This window comes from Dipodomys ordii, unplaced genomic scaffold (genome assembly GCF_000151885.1).
Source record: "Dipodomys ordii isolate 6190 unplaced genomic scaffold, Dord_2.0 Scaffold209, whole genome shotgun sequence".
NCBI lineage: Eukaryota > Metazoa > Chordata > Mammalia > Rodentia > Heteromyidae > Dipodomys > Dipodomys ordii.
Window position 1 is genome coordinate 1,274,715 of NW_012267425.1, and position 17,408 is coordinate 1,292,122.

The window sequence follows — 17,408 nt, forward strand, 5'->3', positions numbered from 1 at the left end:
CAGCTTTTTTCTTTTTGCTTATGTGGTGCTGAGGAATCGAACCCAGGGCCTCATGCATGCAAGGCAAGCGCTCTACCACTGAGCCACCTTCCCAGCCCTCCACTTCTAGTTTTCTACTGGTTAATTGGACTGAAGAGTCTCATCGGGACTTCCCTGCCTGGGCTGGCCTTTAACTGTGACCCTCAGATCTCAGTCTCCTTAGTGGCTAGAATTACAGGCATGAGCTACTAGCACCTGGTCAAACTAAGCTTTTTCTTAAACTAAGCAAAGGAGTGGGAGGGGCCAGTGAAAGAGATAAGAATCAGCCCTCTATTTGGGGGAAAAAACCCTACCTTGGGGCCCTGAGAAGCCCAAGTGAGTGGGAAATAAGAAGACTGATAGTGTTTTCCTAGCCCCTGCCTGTGAAGGTCATCCTGGGAGTGTGGCTGAGATTCTTATCTGCAGTCTATGAGCTTGAGACCTTAGAGAAAATTAGAATTTGCACTAACTTGTAACTGAAATGTAACGCTATTTCCATTTTGATTAGAGCCAACCACATTCTAGCTGTGTTTCTATTACAATACAATTAGAACAACATCTTTAGCCATCTCACTTGTTTACCATTATCTCCAAACAGCACAAATACTACACCTGTGTCTCGATCTCACTGCTGAATGTATTCATTAAAGAGTAGGCCACTGGTTTAAAACAAAATGGGAGGCTGGTGGCTCAAACCTGCAGTCTTAGCTACTCAGGAGGCTGATATCTGAGGATTGCATTTGAAGCCACCCCTGGCAGGAAAGTCTATGAGACTTTTATCTCCAATTAACTACCAAACAAGTTGGGCATGGAGTTGTGGCTCAAGTGGCAGAGTGCTAGCCTTGAGCACAAAAACCTAAGGACAGCACCCAGGCCTCAAGTTCAAGCCCCAGGACCAGCACTATATATACATATATATGTATGTATATCACACACACACACATATATATATCATATATATAATCACACATATATATATATATATTTTTTTTTTTTGCCAGTCCTGGGCTTGAACTGAACTCTGGGCCTGGGCACTGTCCCTCAGCTCTTCAGCTGAAGGTGAGTGCTGTACCACTTGAGCCACAGCGCCACTTCCAGCTTTTTCTGCTTATGTGGTGCTGAGGAATCGAACTCAGGGCCTCTACCACTGAGCCACCTTCCCAGCCATATATCTATATGAACAGGTTAGAAATAACATTAAACAATCACAAGAGCTAGATGTGTGGTACACAGTTGTGGTTCCAATACTCTGGAGGCTGAGGAAAGAGGATCATGAGATATTGAGACCAGCCTGACCCAGTGTCAAATGAAACCAAACAAACAAAAACTTGTAACCAACAGGTAAGCAACACTAAGCAACAAAACAATGTGTAAAACAAAAATCCAGATATCCAGAAAAAAACTGAACAGAAAACACAGAAAATCTTTACTATCTCTTGTTGTTGTTGTTAGTAATGGGGCTTGAACTCAGGGCTTGAGCTCCTTTGCTCAAGGCTTGTCCCTCTACTGTGAGCCATAGCACCACTTCCTGCTTTCTGGTAAGTGGAGATTTGAGTCTCAGGGACTTTTCCTACCTGGGCTGGCTCTGAAAGGTGATCCTCAGATCTCAGCCTCCTGAGTAGCTAGGATTACAGGCATGAGCCACTGGTGGCCAGCTCTTTACTTTTTTTTCTCCTTTTTTTTGTGATGCTAGTATATTGTCTTCCTGTGTCCAAGTGAAATGTAAGTCATGAAAAGGCATGAGCAGTGTTACAAAAAATGAGAAAAAAAAAGTCAGGGCCAGTGGCTCCTATCTAATTCTAGCTTCATAGGAGGCTGAGATCAAAGTCTGAAGGAGGATCAAAGTCTAAAGCCAGCCTCAGCAGAAAAAAAAAATCCACGAGACTCTTGTCTCCAAAATAACCAGGAAGGCTGGACACCAGTAATCTTAGCTACTTAGGAAGCTGACATTTCAGGATCTCAGTTTGAAGCCAGCGTTGGCAGAAAAGGTCATGAGACTGTTATTTCCAATTAAGTAGCAAGAGGCTGAAAGTGGAGGTGTGGCTCAAGTGGTAGAGCTCCAGCTGTGAGTGAAAAAGTTGTGAAAACAAAGGCCCTGAGTTCAAATTCCAGTACCAACACCAGAAAAAGAAAAAGGATATACAACTAGTTTTTACCTCATATGAAGAACACATCATCGTGTCACAATTTAAGACTTGACTGGCTCTCTACCACTTAAGCCACACCTCTAGGTTTGCTTTTAACTAAAAGAGATGAAGTCTCAAGAGCTTTTCTGCCCAGGCTGAGATGGATAGATCTCAGCTTCCTGAGCAGCTGGGATTATAGGTGTGTAAGGAGGTTTTGACAGTGGACTTTAATGCACCTGGTTTGTTTACTCTAGGATCCCGAGAAGGGGCCCCATCTACTTATCAGTGAGGAACAAGAGCGTCAGCTGGGGTCTTTGAGCACATCTTGGGAGATCTGGAAGAAGTGAAAGGCCTGGGTGGAATGGGTGCTGGGTGGGGTGCAGGTGGGAAAGAGTTCAGAATGGGTCATTTCAGCCAACCTACCTGCTGTCCCCCCATCAGAAACAGCAGACCCTGGGCAGGGGGAGTTGAGGGATTGGGGGAACAGGAATTCCAACGGAGTCACAAGTTTCCTGGCACACAAGCATCCATCAGGATTTTACTTTAAATCTATTGTATGCAATACAGTTTACATAAACTTTTGTTTTTGTTTTTGTTTTTTTTTGCTGGTCGAGGAGCTTGAACTCTGGGCCTGGGCACTGTTCTGAGCTCTTCAGCTCAAGGCTAGCACTCTACCACTTTTGCCATAGCACCTACTTCCAGCTTTTTCTGTGTATGTGGTGCTGAGGAATCGAACCCAGGGCCTCATGCTTGCAAGACAAGCACTCTACCACTGAGCCACCTTTCCAGCCCATACATAAACTTTTTTTTGTTGTTGGTTGTGGGGCTTGAACTCTGGGCCTGGACACTTTCCCTCAGCTCTTCAGCTAAAGCCAGCACTCTACCACTTGAACCACAGCACCACTTCCAGCTTTTTCTGCTTATATGGTGCTGAGGAATGGAACCCAGGGCCCCATGCATGCAAGGCAAGCACTCTACCACTGAGCCACCTTCCCAGCCCCACTTTCCAGGTTTTGAGTGATTAATTGGACATAAGAGTCTCTAGGGGACTTTTCTGCCCAGGCTGGCATGGAACCATGATCCTCAGATCTCAGCCCCCTGAGTAGCTAGGATTACAGGCAGGAGCCACCAGCACCCAGCAAGGATTGTTTAGTTTTTGTTTTGCTAGAGTACTAGGCTTTGAACTCATTGCTTTTTGTTTGGTAGGCTGTGTTCAAGCACTTGAGCCAGGTCTCCAGCCTTTAAGTATTCATTTCAGAGTTAGGACAGTGTCAACACCTGTATACACCATCAGGCTAATAGACCCCAGGTTTAGGGCTGATTTGATTCCCTGTTCCAGTCCACCAGCAGCACAAGGCCTGCTGTGCGCCAGGGCTCCCAGCTCTCCTTTTCAACCAGGATGTGTGGTCGCCGGACAGCGAGGCCCTCTCCCTCCCTCACCCTGGCATCGGGATGTGGGGCTTGCGGGTGGTAGCTGTCACTGTCTCCTTACAGTTCCGCGATTCCGAGCGTGGGGAATGGTTTGGCTATCTGAATCGAGAGGGAAAGGTGGCGCTGACCATCAAGGGGGGTCCTTTCAAAGGTGAGTCCCCAGCGACTCAGCGGGACTGATGGGGGGTCGGGGGGTCGTGGCAATCGGGTCACTCCCCCTTCCCAACCCGCGTGCGTGCTCGTGCCTCCCCCACTCCCGCAGGCTGCTTCCACGTGCCCCGGTGTCTAGCCATGTGCGAGAAGATGCTGGGCTCCCTGCTGAGCCGCGTCGCCACGGACCCCGACCCCAGCTGCTCCCCTTCTTCGGCCCCTGTCCGCCGAGGCGCGAAATAAAATAGGTTGATCCACCTGCCAGTGTGTGCACGTTCTGTGGGCCCGCGGGAGGGGGACGGTGACCGCCCCGCATTGCTGCCAGACAGGCACAGGCTCGCCCGGCCGGCGCCGCGCCCATCCGCGCCCACGCCCAGCGCGCTGGCCGGTCGCTGTCATTGGCCCGGTGGGCGGGCCCGCCCTGCGCGCGGGACCACCCTGCACATTGGCCTGCGGCCAGGAGGGCGGGTCGAGCGATCTCCATACTTCCGGTCGGTGACCGGCCCGGAGCGCGCCGCCTCTTCCGCTGCCGCTCCGGAGAGCCGGTTCCTTAGCTCCAGCCCTGGCCCGGGTCGCCCCTGCGTTGCTCTGGAGCGCAGCGGCAGCTGACTGCGCGTTCACGATCTGCTGGGACCCGCAAGCCCCGCCGCCGTTATGAACATCCGCAATGCTAGGGTGAGGGGCCGGGGCGGGAGGCTGTCCGCGCCGCGTGGGCGCCGGGCTGGGTGGCCGCGTGCGCATGCTCTCAGGGGACCCGGTGGCCCTGCGCTCCTGTGGCCGCGTGATCTGAAAGGCTGAGTGAGCCCGCAGAGGCTGCAAGGCGCGCTGGGCTAGGGTCGCGAAGCTCCCCGGCTTGCCTGATGTCACAGCTCCGTGGGGTGAGCTCCCGGAACCTCCTGCCTTTCTAGATCCTTTCTGGGAAGGGGTATTTTGTACAGCGGCTGTGGGCCAGGCCGCGTGCAAAGTCACATATTCACAGCCCTGCCCAGCTCCAGGGGAGGGCAGTCGGAGAAGATGCTAGATCAGGAGCCGGGTTCTCGCCTGACTGAGGCCTACTTAGTCACCGCAGCCCGGGACTGAGTGCGGGCCCCTGTGCCCCCCTGCAGCCCGAGGACCTGATGAACATGCAGCACTGCAACCTCCTCTGCCTGCCTGAGAACTACCAGATGAAATACTACTTCTACCACGGCCTCTCCTGGCCCCAGGTGAGCAGCGTTTCAGTAGGTCAAGGAAGGAATGGCCAAGACCATGAAAGAGCCCAGGGAGTTGTATGGCCTGCTGATGCCATGCAGAGGCACAGGGGAAAGTGCCTGAAGGGAGCATGGAACCCAGGCAGGGTAGGAGCCCCTTTCCTACCTTGTGTCTGTTCTCATTCAGGTCTGGGACAAGGCACACACACTGTGGTTTAGGGGAAACTGAGCCACTCAGCCAGGAGGTCCCAAGCTGTCAGAACTCACCCCTGCTGTCAGGCACGAGGCAGGGGGAGATCCTCCAGCCTGCTCGGATGCAAACTGATTTTCTGATTTCCTTTTCTTCTGTCACCAGCTCTCTTACATTGCTGAGGACGAGAATGGGAAGATTGTGGGGTACGTCCTGGCCAAAATGTGAGTCATCAAAAAGAAAGGAATCTAGTTCTGGGGCTGGGAAGGGATCAACCATGGGTGGAGGAAGCCAACACTGTCCAGACCTAGAAACACTGCTGTGGGTTTTAAAAAAAATGACTGGATTATTTTTTAGGACAACTTAAGTCTGGAAAAATTTAGCAGAAGGTACAGGGTTCCATATAATATCTTTCTTTGTAAACGTGTTGTGTTGCACACATGGACATGTAGCTTCAGCGGCAGAGCACCAGTCTTCAGTGAAAAGGCCCAGTGAGAGGATGAGCTTGAACTGGCACAAAACCAAACCGAAGCAAACAGAAACATGTTGCACTTGGGAAGTACTTGTTTTAAGTGAGGATACAGTACTGATGATACATTGTAATGATACAGATACCTTGTAACTAAATGCCTATTTTTTTATGCCAGTGGGAGGGGGGGAGAACTCAGGGCCTGGGTGCTGTTCCTGAGCTTCTTTTGCTGAAGGCTAGTGCTTTGCCACTTGAGCCACAGCTCCACTTCTGGCTTTTTTGGAGTACTTTATTGGAGATAAGGGTCTCACAGACTTTCCTGCCCAGGCTGACTTTCAACCATGATCCTCAGATCTCAGCCTCTTGTATAGTTAGGATTACAGGCGTGATGAGCCACCAGTGCCAGGGACTACTGTGCGTTAAAAAAAATGTTGGGAGGGCTGGGAATGTGGCTTAGTGGTAGAGTGCTTGCCTAGCATGCATGAAGTCCTGGGTTCAATTCCTCAGTACCATATAAACAGAAAAGGCCGGAAGTGGCACTGTGGCTCAAGTGGTAGAGTGCTAGCCTTGAGCAAAAAGGTCAGAGACAGTGCGCAGGCCCTGAATTCAAACCCCAACACTGGCAAAAAAAAAAAAAAATATATATATATATATATATGGAGTGCTAGCCTTGAGCTGAAGAGCTGAGGGACAGCGCCCAGGTCCAGAGTTCAGGCCCCACAACCGACAAAACAACAAAAAATTAATAGGATTTTTTCAGGGCAACTTAAGTTTGTGGAAACATTAAGCAGAAGGTACAGAGTTTCCATATAACCTCTTTCCTGGGTTTCTTCCTTTGCAAATATGTTGCATACATGGACATGTGGATTCAATGGTAGAGTGCCAGCTACCTGATCCCTGACATTCTCAGCCCGAGTCTAGGATACCTTTGGCTCAGCCTCAAGGAATTTGCACTGCTAAGTGTGCCTACCCGAGGCTCCTTTCTAGGCCCCTCCTTTTTCCTGCAGGGAAGAGGACCCAGATGACGTGCCCCATGGACATATCACCTCACTGGTGAGTGGAGCTCGCTGAGGCTTGGGCCCGAATGGATGGGGGAGGGGCAGCCATCAACGTCCCACTCCTACTCCATCTTCTTCCAGGCTGTGAAGCGTTCCCATCGGCGCCTTGGCCTGGCTCAGAAGCTGATGGACCAGGCCTCTCGAGCCATGATAGAGAACTTCAATGCTAAATACGTCTCCCTCCATGTCAGGAAGAGGTGGAAGCCAAGCTGAGGGAAGGGGCAATGTGGGGGAGGGGGAGGCAGACTTACCATCTTCACAAGGGTTCTGGGGTGTCCTGCCTTTTGGAGAAGACCTGGGAGGAAGTAGGATTAGTGGGAAGGGTGGACCAGGAGGAGGGGCAGGACCTGGACATGGCCTGCCTACTTGCTTGGCCAAGTTTGTGCAGCTCAGCAGTGCCTTGTTCCCCTGCAGTAACCGGGCCGCCCTGCACCTCTATTCCAACACCCTCAACTTTCAGTAAGTACATCGACATCTTTCTTTGGGGTATGGTACCGAGTTGGGCCAGGACAGGGGGGACTGGGAAGGGGAGGAGGCAGTAGACTCCAGACATGTCTCTATATTCAGTGGCTACTGGCTGACGAGCTGCCTGGTGAGGTCTACCCCAGGTGAGATGTGGAACCAGAAGCCTGGATGTCTTCTGGGTATAGGAATATTTAGCAGCTGGTGGAGGCTTTTTTTTTGGGGGGGGGTGGTCCTGGGGCTTGAACTCTGCCTAGGCACTGTCCCTGAGCGTCTTTGTCTCAAGGCTAGCACTCTATCACTTGAGCCAAAGCACCACTTGCAGCTCTTTTTGTTTTGAGGAGCTTATTGGAAATAGGAGTCTCATAGCCTTTGCAACCTGGGCTGGCTTTGAACCGTGATCCCCAGATCTCATCCTCATGAGTAGGTAGATTACAGGCGTGAGCTACCACCGCCAAGCCTGGTGAAGGCTTCTCAGAGTGAGTTTGGAGTTGGTGAGTGACAGGCTTTGTGTATGAACAGAGGTTGAGAGGCAGGATGTCCCAAATGTTGTCACCCACAAGGATCCGTGTGTGAGAAGAAAAGGGAGTTGCAGGAAGGAAGGGCTGAGGGCCCTGAGCATCCTGGTAGGTGGGGGCAGGTCTGCTCAGAACATGGCTTCTCTGTGTCCCTCAAGGGAGACAAAACCTGGCAGTGCCCAGTATAGGTAAAAAGCCATGTGAGAGTAAGGCTGAAGTGGGCAGCCCATGGAGGGCCCACTGAGGCACACTCAGCTGTAGTGTGAAGGTAGGGTGAAGAGAAGGTCTGGGCAGGGCAGTGGCTTGGAGCAGGTTCAACGCCCAATCCAGGGAGAATCCTTTGACCTAGCCAAGGATGCATCTAAGACTTGTTTCATGGGAATTGCCAACAATTCCTTTGTTTTTAACTAGCAATCAAGTCTTGCTTCTTCTCCAGCCGCCCTCCGGCAGCTCTAGCACCCTCTCCTGGTTCCCAGCACTAGTGCTGAGCAGAAGATCCAGCAGTTGCTCAGTAAATGAAAGAGAACAAAGGGAAGGGAAGGAAGAATACTGGATTCAGAGCACACACACACACACACGTCATTACTAGTCAATCTAGGGATAGAGCAGTAGGCAATGTAATGGGTGCTTAATACTAGCCTTTTGTGGGTTCAACAGAGAAGTGCATGTTGTGCATGTTGTGCATGTTGTTCATGGGGCTTGAACTTCAAATCCAGGGCACTGTCCCTGAGCTTTTTTTATTCAAGGCTAGCACTCTATCACTTTGAGCCACAGTTCCACTTCTGATGGTTCAGTGGTTAATTGGAGATAGGAGTCTTCTGGGGCCTTTTCTGCCCAGGCTATCTTTGAACCGTGATCCTCAGATCTTAGTTTCTTAAATAGCTAGGATTATAGGCATGAGCCACCTGCACCCAGCTGAAAGAGTTCTTTCAGGATGAGCAAAATCAGTCAGGATAATGACACCCAATTAGTAGATGGTACAGAAGACCAGGAGACTTTGCCCATAGGTTGGCTTGGATTTTCCTTCCTTCAGGATCAGCGAAGTGGAGCCCAAATACTATGCAGATGGAGAAGATGCATATGCAATGAAGCGGGACCTCACTCAGATGGCTGATGAGGTAAGAGCCCTGCAGCCAAGGAGCTAGGTGGCCAGCCATATGACACAACAGCCCTGACCCAGGAGGCTGGGTGAGACTGGCTTCGGGTGTCAGCTCTTGTGTTACGTGTGTGTGTGTGTGTGTGTGTGTGTGTGTGTGTGTGTGTGTGTGTGTGTGTGCGCGTGCGTGCGTGCGTGCGTGTGTGCTTGAACTCAGGGCCTGGGTGCTGTTCCTGAGCTTTTTCTCAAAGCTAGCACTCTATCATTTGAGTCACAATGCGACTTCTGGCTTTTTCTGAGTAGTTTATTGGAGATAAGAGTCTCACAGCCTTTCTTGCCTAGGCTGGCTTTGAACCATGATCCTCAGATCTCAGCCTTCTGAGTAGGTAGGATTATAGGCATGAGCCACTGGTGCCTAGTAGGAGAAGGCCCTCTCTAGACACACTGGGATGGTTAGGGGTCAGCTATGGACTTTCTTGCTCAGGACTGGGAAGAAAGGTGAGGCCAGGCCTCCTGGGAGGCAGGACATTCAAGGGACACTGGTCTGTCTTGGGGACTCCCAGCAGCCCAGCACACATGAGTGTTTACTCATATAACAGGGCAGCAAATAGACCAGGTCTCCTCACCCCGTTCTTACGTCCAGCCCTGGTCTTGCTGCCTCTCCCCGTGTCCCTTTCCCCAGCCAGCCACAATGCCTGGCTCCACTTTTCCTATCATCTGGCCACCAAGAGCCTGTCTTTTTGCACCCACTTCTCCCTGGGCTTCTTCTGTCCACAGCTGCGGCGGCACCTTGAGCTGAAAGAAAAGGGCAGGCACGTGGGTGCTGTGGAGAACAAGACGGAGAGCAAAGGCAACGTGCTTCCAGGCTCAGGAGACGGCTGTCGTGAAGAGAAGGGCCTGGCTGGCGAGGATAGTGGAGGGGACAGCAAGGACCTCAGTGAGGTCAGCGAGACCACAGAGAGCACAGACGTGAAGGACAGCTCAGAGGCCTCTGACTCGGCCTCCTAGAGCCTGTCCGCCCCATCCTCCCCCATGAGCTTTCACAATAAACTTCACCTGTGGCCTTGGGGAATTAGTGTGTGTGTGTGAGAGAGAGAGAGTGAGTGCATATTTGGGATGGGGGTGCCTCTCCCCACTTCCTGTGCCCAGAAGACTGCATTTTGGCCCAGAACAACCTGCCAAGGAAGAGGTGTTTTTTTTTTTTTAATGGCTTTGGGGATGCAAATGGAGAGGACGCATGCGCAGTGAAGCAGGACTGCACTGAGATGCAACAAGGTAAGAGGCCTGCGTCCAAGGGATGATGGAAAGGTGGCTGGTCTTACGACATGGTGGCCCTGGCACAGGAAGCTGGGTGAGACTGGCTTTGGGTGCCAGCTCTTGCATTACAGACTGGCAGTTAGGACCTCTCTTCTAAACCTCCTTGGGTTGTGCAGGTACGTTGTGACTGGATTCAGAGGAGGCCACCTGCCCCAATTCTGTTTTCTGAGATAGAATCCCACAGGCATCCTGTGGCCTTGGGGATCTGTGTGTGGGTATGTGTGTGCGCAGCTCTGCCTCTGCTTCGATGGGCTTCTGTGTCCTCACAAATGCTCCAGGGGTGAACTCGATGTTCCATGTTCTCTTGGACTTTTTTGTGCTGGTTCTGGGGTTTGAACTCAGAACCTAGGCACTGTCCCTGAGCTGCTTTTGCTTTTGCCACAGCTCTACTCCCCCCCCCCTTTTTTTTTTGAGTAGTTCATTGGAGATAAATATCTCATGGATAAAAAAAAAATCTCATGGATGGGGCTGGGAAGGTGGCTCAGTGGTAGAGTGCTTGCCTTGCATGCATGAGGCCCTGGGTTTGATTCCTTAGCACCACATAAGCAAAAAGAAAAAAAGCCAGAAGTGGTGCTGTGGCTCAAATAGTAGGGCGCTAGCCTTGAGCTGAAGAGCTGAGTAGCTGAGGAAAAGTACCTAGGCCCAGAGTTCAGGCCCCATGGACTCCCCCACCCCCCCAAAAAAAAGTAAAAAATGAAAAGAATCTTATGGACTTTTCCTGCCTGGACAGGCTTCACACTATATTCCTCAGATCTCAGCCTCTCGAGTAGCTAGTTTTACAGGTGTGAACCCCTGGTGCCCAGCTCTAGAGGCCTTCTAACTGTTCACACTGAGTGAATGTGTTTGTAGGGACAAGCCTGGGCTGGACACTGTTTCCAGGACAGTTCTACCTTTAGTTTGCTTCTTTGCCCTTCCATTTCTGTGTCCCACCTTCAGCCCTTCTTCCGTATTCCCTATGCAGCTCCAGTTTGTACCTCCTGGATTTCAAGTGCCTTTGCCTAGCTGCTTGCTGGACTTTTCTGAATATGCTCTATTTGGATAATGGCCCAACCAGCCACTCAAGTTGATAAAACCCTGAAGTATTCCTTATTCCTCCCCTGCCACCCCGATAGCCAGTGTCCAACTTGCTGTTGTGTTTTCAATTCATATTATTATGCTAGTCATGGGGCCTGAACTCTGTCCCTCAGCTCTTCAGCTAGCACTCTGCCACTTGAGCCACAGCACCACTTCTGGCTTTTTCTGCTTATGGTGCTAAGGAGTCGAACCCAGGGCCTCATGCATACAAGGCAAGCGCTCTACCACTGAGCTACCTCCCATAATGTTCTTTTTTTTTTGGCTGGTCATGGGACCTGAGCTCTGGGCCTGGGTGCTGTCCCTCAGCTCTTCAGCTCAAGTCCACCGCCCTACCACTTGAGCCACAGCACCACTTCCAGCCTTTTCTGCTTATGTGGTGCTAAGGAATCAAACCCAGGGCCTCATGCATGCAAGGCAAGCACTCTACCACTGAGCCACCTTCCCAGTCCCCCCCCCAAGTTATTTAGGATATGATTCTGTTTATTCTGTGCCACTCCTGGGGCTTGAACTCAGGGCTTGGGTACTGTTCTTTTTTTTGGGGGGGGGTCCAGTTGTGGGGCCGGAACTCTGGACCTGGGCACTGTCCCTCAGCTCTTCAGCTCAAGGGTAGTGCTCTACCCCTTGAGCCACAGCTCCACTTCTGGCTTTTTTCTTTTTGCTTATGTGGTGCTGAGGAATCGAACCCAGGGCCTCATGCATGCAAGGCAAGCGCTCTACCACTGAGCCACCTTCTCAGCCCTTGGGGTACTGTTCTTGAGCGTCGTTTTGCTCAAGGCTAGCGCTCTACTACTTGAACCATGATGCCTCTTCTGGCATTTTCTGAGTAGTGTAATGGAGATAAGAATCTCATGAAAGCCAGCCATCGGTGGCTCACTCCTGTAATCCTAGCTACTCAAGAGGCTTGAGATCTGAGGATCGCAGTTTAAAGCCAGCTCGGGCAAGAAAATCTTGAGACCATTGTCTCCAATAAACCACCAGAAAAGTGGAAGTGGTGCTGTGGCTCAAGTGGTAGAGTGATAGCCTTGAGCTGAAGAGCTGAAGGACAATGCCCAGGCTCAGAGTTCAAGCCCCACAACTGGAAAAAGAAAGTCTCATGGACTTTCCTGCCTGGGCTTGTTTTGAACTGTCATCCTCAGATCTCAGCCTCCTGAGTAGCTAGGATTACAGTTTTGAACAATTTGGGCCCAGCTGAAATTGGCTTTTAAACTGCATTATTCATCCCTATCTCTTCCCCTCCTCTCCCCCACTCCCCAGGTCCTGGGGTTTGAACTCTGAGCCTGGGTGCTGTCCCTGAGTTTCTTTTGCACTCTACCAGTTGAGCCACAACACCAGTTTTAGCTTTTTTTTTTTGAGTAGTTTATTAGATATAAGAGTGTCATGGACTTTCCTGCCTGGGCTGGCTTTGAACCATGATCCTCAGATCTCACCTGCTAAATAGCTGGGATTATAATAAGCATGAGCCACCAGCACTGGGGTATATGATTCCATTTCATGAAATGTCTAGAACAGGTAAGTCCATACATAATGAAAGCAGTGGTTACCAGGAGTTAAGGAAAGGGGAATGAAGTCTTGGCCAGTGGCAGGGGATTTTTCAGGAGGCTGAGATCTGAGGATTGAAGTTCAAAGCCAGCCAGGGCAGGAAAGCCCATGAGACTCCTATCTCCAGCACACTACTCACAGAAAGCCGGAAGTGGTGCTGTGGCTCAAGTGGTAGAGTGCTAGCCTTGAGCAAAAGAAGCTCAGGGACAGCGCCCAGGCCCAGAGTTGAAGCCTAAGGACCAGTCACACAAACAAACAATGAATAGTACACTTTAAAAGAAACAATTTCAGTGCTGATGGCACATAACTAATCCTTGCTACTCAGGAGGCAAAAAGCCAATTACCCGGACTAGGAAGGTGGCTCAGTGGTAGAGTACTTGCCTTTCATGCTTGAAGCCCTGGGTTCAATTCCTCAGCACTACATAAGCAGAAAAAGCCAGAGGTGGCACTGTGGCTCAAGTGGTAGAGTGCTAGCCTTGAGCTGAAGAGCTGAGGGACAGGGCGCCCAGGACCAGAGTTCAGGCCCCATGACTGGGAAAAAAAACTAAAACTCAATTAACCACCAAAACCCCAGAAATGGAACTGTGCTTCAAGTGGTAGAGCTACCTTTGAGCAAAAAAACTAAAGGACAACACCCAGGCACCTCAAAACAGCACAATATTAAACCCAGTTGTGTCTGTAATCCCAGCTAATTCGGAGGCTGAGATCCAGCTGGGGCACCCAAGTCCATGAGACTCTAACCAGCAAAAAGTTGGAAGTAAGCTAGGCACTGGTGGTTCCTGCCTATAATCCTAGCTGTTCAGGAGGCTGAGATCTAAGGATTGCAGTTGGAAGCCAGCCCAGGCAGGAAAGTCTCTGAGACTCATCTCTAATTGCCCACCAATAAACTGGCTCAAGTGGTAGAGAGCTAGCCTTAAGAGGAAACCCAAGTTCATGGCTTTTGAATTATATACCAAAAAAAAAAACCCCATTATGATGGGGCTGGGAAAGTGACTCAGTGGTAGAGCACTTGCCTTGTATGCATGAGGCCCTGGGTTCAATTCCTCAGCCCCACATAAGCAAAAAGAAAAAAGCCGGAAGTGGCACTGTGGCTCAAGTGGTAGAGTGCTAGCCTTGAGCTTGAAGAGTTGAGGGACGGTGCGCAGGCCGAGTTCAGGCCCCATGACTGGACCCCCCCAAAAAAACCAAACAAACATGCATGGAGAGGAATGGACAAAGAAGAATCACTAATTTTAGATGTGCTAAGTCTGGTAGTCTATAGGTAATATATCTTTCTTTCCTTTTTGTGTGTGTGTGTGCCAGCCCCAGAACTTGTACTCAGAGTTTGGGCATTATCCCTGAGTTTTTTAGCTCAAGGCTAACATTCTACCACTTGAACCACAGCTCCAATTTATTTTTGAGGTCTGCTATTTGTCTAAAACGACAGTGTCGGGTGCTGATGGCTCATGCCTGTAATCCTAGCTACTCAGCAGGCTTGAGATAGAGTAACAGTGGGTGAATATGACAAAAGTACATTATATGCACTGAGAATATCACAAGGAAACCATTTTTTTGGGAGGGGGGTCCCATCGTGGGGCCTGAACTCTGGGCCTGGGCGTGCTGTCCCTCAGCTCAAGGCGAGCGCTCTACCACTTGAGCCACAGCGCCACTTCCGGCTTTTTTCTTTTTGCTTATGTGGTACTGAGGAATTGAACCCAGGGCCTCATGCATGCAAGGCAAGCGCTCTACCACTGAGCCACCTTCCCAGTCCAAGGAAACCTTTTATACAATTAATATTCACTAATGAAAAAAGGGAGAAAAGTATCTCCACCCCTCCGGTTTTCTTTTCTTTCGTGTGTGTTTGTGTGTGTGCTGTTCCTGGGGCTTGAACTCGGGACTGGACGCTGTTCCTGTGCTTTTCAGCTGAAGGCTAGTGCTCTACCACTTGAGCCACAGTGCCACTTCCAGGGTTTTTGGTGGTTAATTGGAGAAAAGAGTCTTTGGGACTTTACTACCTGGGCTGGCTTTGAACTATGATCCTCAGATATCATCCTTCTGAGTGGTTAGGATTACAGGCGTGAGCCACCAGTGCCCGGCTATCCCCAAGGTTTTCGTGGCCTTAACTTTGCCCTCACATTCGCCCCTGCACCTTTTCCTTCCAGCCCTTCCCTTGGCTAGAACGCCATCAGTCCGTTGCTCCCAAGTCTGTAGGTGTGTACTGCCTGGCTGTCGGCTTCCCAGCGGAGCTCCATACTCGAGGTATCATTATACTAAGGTCCCTGCTACTATAAGAGGCACAAAGCTCCCTAACATAGCTAAACAGTTCGCCGCTAGGACCTGGAGCTCGGTTTCCGCGGCCGGCAGCTGGCAAGTAACTAACAGGAAACCGAAAGCTGCGAGGCGGAGCCTGGACAGGAAGAGCACGCCTGCGCACGGATGCCTAGCCTTATTTTCGCTGGCTGCCCCTGAACTGCGTTTTGATTGGCTAACATCGCGAGCTTCCCTTTGTATCGGTCAAAGCAGCTTCTCGTCCCGCCCACGGCGCTTTGCGTCGCTCTCTTCCGCTTTGCTAGGCAGTGACGAGCTTAGTTCCCAGGCTCTGATTGGTCCAGCAGCGCCGGGAACAAATTCCAAACGACAGGGCGGCGGGCATGCGCGCTGCTATGACCGCGCCCCAGCGATGGTGGGAGGGAGATTGCGGAGGTTCCCTGAGCGGCCCTGCCGAGTCCTTCCAGCCCCGCCCGGCCCGCTTTACTCTCGCTGTTCGCGAGTTGCGCTGCCGCTTCGCTCTCGGCCGCCCCCTCTGTCCACAGGCGTTTAAATCTGCAGGGCGGAGGTGGGAGCAATGGAGAGTAGAAAGGGAGGGGGAAAAGCCACAGGCTCGCTGGGCCTTTAGGGACCCATCTCCAGTTTTCCTCCGCCTCTGCAGCAACCTTCTCTGTGCAGCAGCCGCTTGTGTCCATGAGCTGAGGCTGGAAGACCCCGGGTGGGGCAGCACGAGCCCCTACCTGGTGGGAATGAGCTTCAGGAATGAGATGAATGCCTATCGAGTTCAACCTTTTCTTTCTTACCTCTCCCCCTGGAAGGCGGTAACCAGCCTTACAGTTGATCTCATCTTCCTCTGGTTCATCTTCCAAGTAGCGTACCTGGCACATCAACCCTCTTATTACCGCTCTGGATCTAGTGTACACTCCTCAGTGGGAGCCGATTGGCATTTGGGTTGTTAAGGGAGAAATTGGAGTTAAGGACAGAGCAGACAATAATAGGGCGTGGTTTCATTCAGGACTTTAAATGCCAAACAAATACCTCCAGAGCCAAGGTTACTCAGGGCTTTTATTTATTTCCACTATGACTTTATTTTATTATTATCGTTTTAGGATTTTTGATGTTGGTTTCTTTTTGCTTTGCACTCAGTATCCCGAGTGCACTCAGCGACTGAGTGGGACATGAGGTGCGTATTTCTATAGTCAGAAAATGAAAGCACTTCAAAGCCAGTTCCGGCAGCCATTTCCTGCGTGCTGGAATCCTGTGTGTGACTCTGCTGGGTGAATGAGACTTTGGGGAACCAATCAGGGTTCAGGCAGGTTTGTGAAAGCAGGTAGGATATGTTAGGTTAGCTAGTGAGGGTCATGAGTACCTGGATCTCTTTTAAGCATGAGCCAGTGGTGGCATGTGTGTCACCTGGCATAACTCATGTGTGGACATGCATGCACATGCATGTACAGAGCAGTGCAGGTTGCCTGCCTGGATGGGTGACTCCAACCTTGGTACTTTTGAATCAGCTGCTAGAAGTACAGGTCTTGGGCCTGCCAGGGTGTGGCTAGGTTGCTTGGAGGGTCATTGGGCATGTGGCAGTGTCTTGGAAAAGAGCCTTGGTACCGGAGATGAGGGAATAATTTTTTTTCCCCTTTCTGTAGCAGAATTCATTGCTCTAAAGTCAAAAGGCTTAGAAGGACCTCCACAGCCTACTTTGCCCTGCCCACAGATCTGCAGGTCAAGGTCATGTGGTCATGTCCAGTGCCCACAGGAGCACTTTGACTTCCTGTGCACATGTACACTGGTGCCTGCAAGCCCATGACACACAGTGCCTACCTGCTTTGCCTGTCTCCCACCATCTATCATAACCAGGGATTTCCCTCCTGACAAACCAGTTAATCTTGTGTGGCTTGTCATCTGCTGCCTCCTGGAGAAAAAACTGTTGCTCTGTGGCTTAGAGTTGGCAGAAGCCAAGGGAAACCCTATCACCACTGAGAGAAGACCCAAGACTAGCCCGAAGCTGGCTAAGCCCTTGTTCTGAAGGGGCTGCCTGGGAGAGGGCAGGTGCAGGCAATAGCAGAGAGGAGGCAGAAAAGTGTCTTCCGGCAGCAGGAAGTGGTAACCACCTATGGGGAAATGAGGCTTGTTCTTCCTTTTGGGGTTGAGCAGAAAGGGAACCAGAGCTGAACCCTGCTCCCTACCCCCAAGGGGGCCTGGAGGGAACACAGGCAGCTGCAGAACTTCCCACCTCAGCTCTCCAGGCTACTTGGGTCTCTCAGGCTGTAACTCAGGAAGCAGGCCGCATCTGGTGTTCTGGGAGCGTGGGGGAGGCAGGCAGCCCAGGGAGAATCCTGAGCCTAGAGCAGCTACGAGGCCACTGCTCGCTGGTATTCAGGGCCAGGGGCCATGGGAGGTGCCGGCGGTGATCAAAGCTAGCCTTCTGAAGATGGTGCCAGCCTGCCGGGCACCTCTTGTACTGACCGCTTAGTGGTGGCGCTTGGGCACAAGGTGGGCTAGGTGTAGGCCCAGGGGGAG

The 17,408-nt window shown here is 51.2% G+C and overlaps 2 protein-coding genes across 3 annotated transcripts in view; both read left to right on the top strand.

Moving 5' to 3' along the window:
• The window catches only part of Renbp (renin binding protein), a 9,167-nt gene extending 5,183 nt beyond the window's left edge, over positions 1-3,984 (top strand). The window contains exons 8-9 of the mRNA XM_013035363.1: positions 3,639-3,726; positions 3,838-3,984. Coding sequence (XP_012890817.1) covers positions 3,639-3,726; positions 3,838-3,968 — 219 coding nt within the window. The 3' untranslated portion in view covers positions 3,969-3,984. The remainder of the gene's footprint in view (positions 1-3,638; positions 3,727-3,837) is intronic.
• Positions 3,985-4,138: 154 nt separating this feature from the next.
• On the top strand, positions 4,139-9,792 carry Naa10 (N(alpha)-acetyltransferase 10, NatA catalytic subunit). 2 transcript variants are annotated; one of them, XM_013035365.1, is made up of 8 exons: positions 4,139-4,400; positions 4,832-4,930; positions 5,271-5,329; positions 6,582-6,627; positions 6,714-6,829; positions 7,047-7,091; positions 8,646-8,730; positions 9,486-9,777. In XM_013035365.1, the coding sequence occupies exons 1-8, from the start codon at positions 4,380-4,382 to the stop codon at positions 9,714-9,716; spliced, it is 702 nt and encodes a 233-aa protein (XP_012890819.1). In that variant the 5' UTR covers positions 4,139-4,379; the 3' UTR covers positions 9,717-9,777. The 2 variants fall into 2 exon arrangements, with proteins under 2 accessions (XP_012890819.1, XP_012890818.1); XM_013035364.1 differs by having other exon boundaries at positions 4,231-4,400; positions 4,786-4,930; positions 9,486-9,792.
• The last annotated feature ends 7,616 nt before the right edge of the window (positions 9,793-17,408 follow it).

Excerpts from the sequence above, each read along its gene's own strand:
- Naa10 (XM_013035364.1), top strand. Across the intron at positions 5,330-6,581 it reads GGGTACGTCCTGGCCAAAAT|GGAAGAGGACCCAGATGACG; the intron begins GTGAGTCATCAA and ends TTTTTCCTGCAG. Across the intron at positions 6,830-7,046 it reads TCCCTCCATGTCAGGAAGAG|TAACCGGGCCGCCCTGCACC; the intron begins GTGGAAGCCAAG and ends GTTCCCCTGCAG.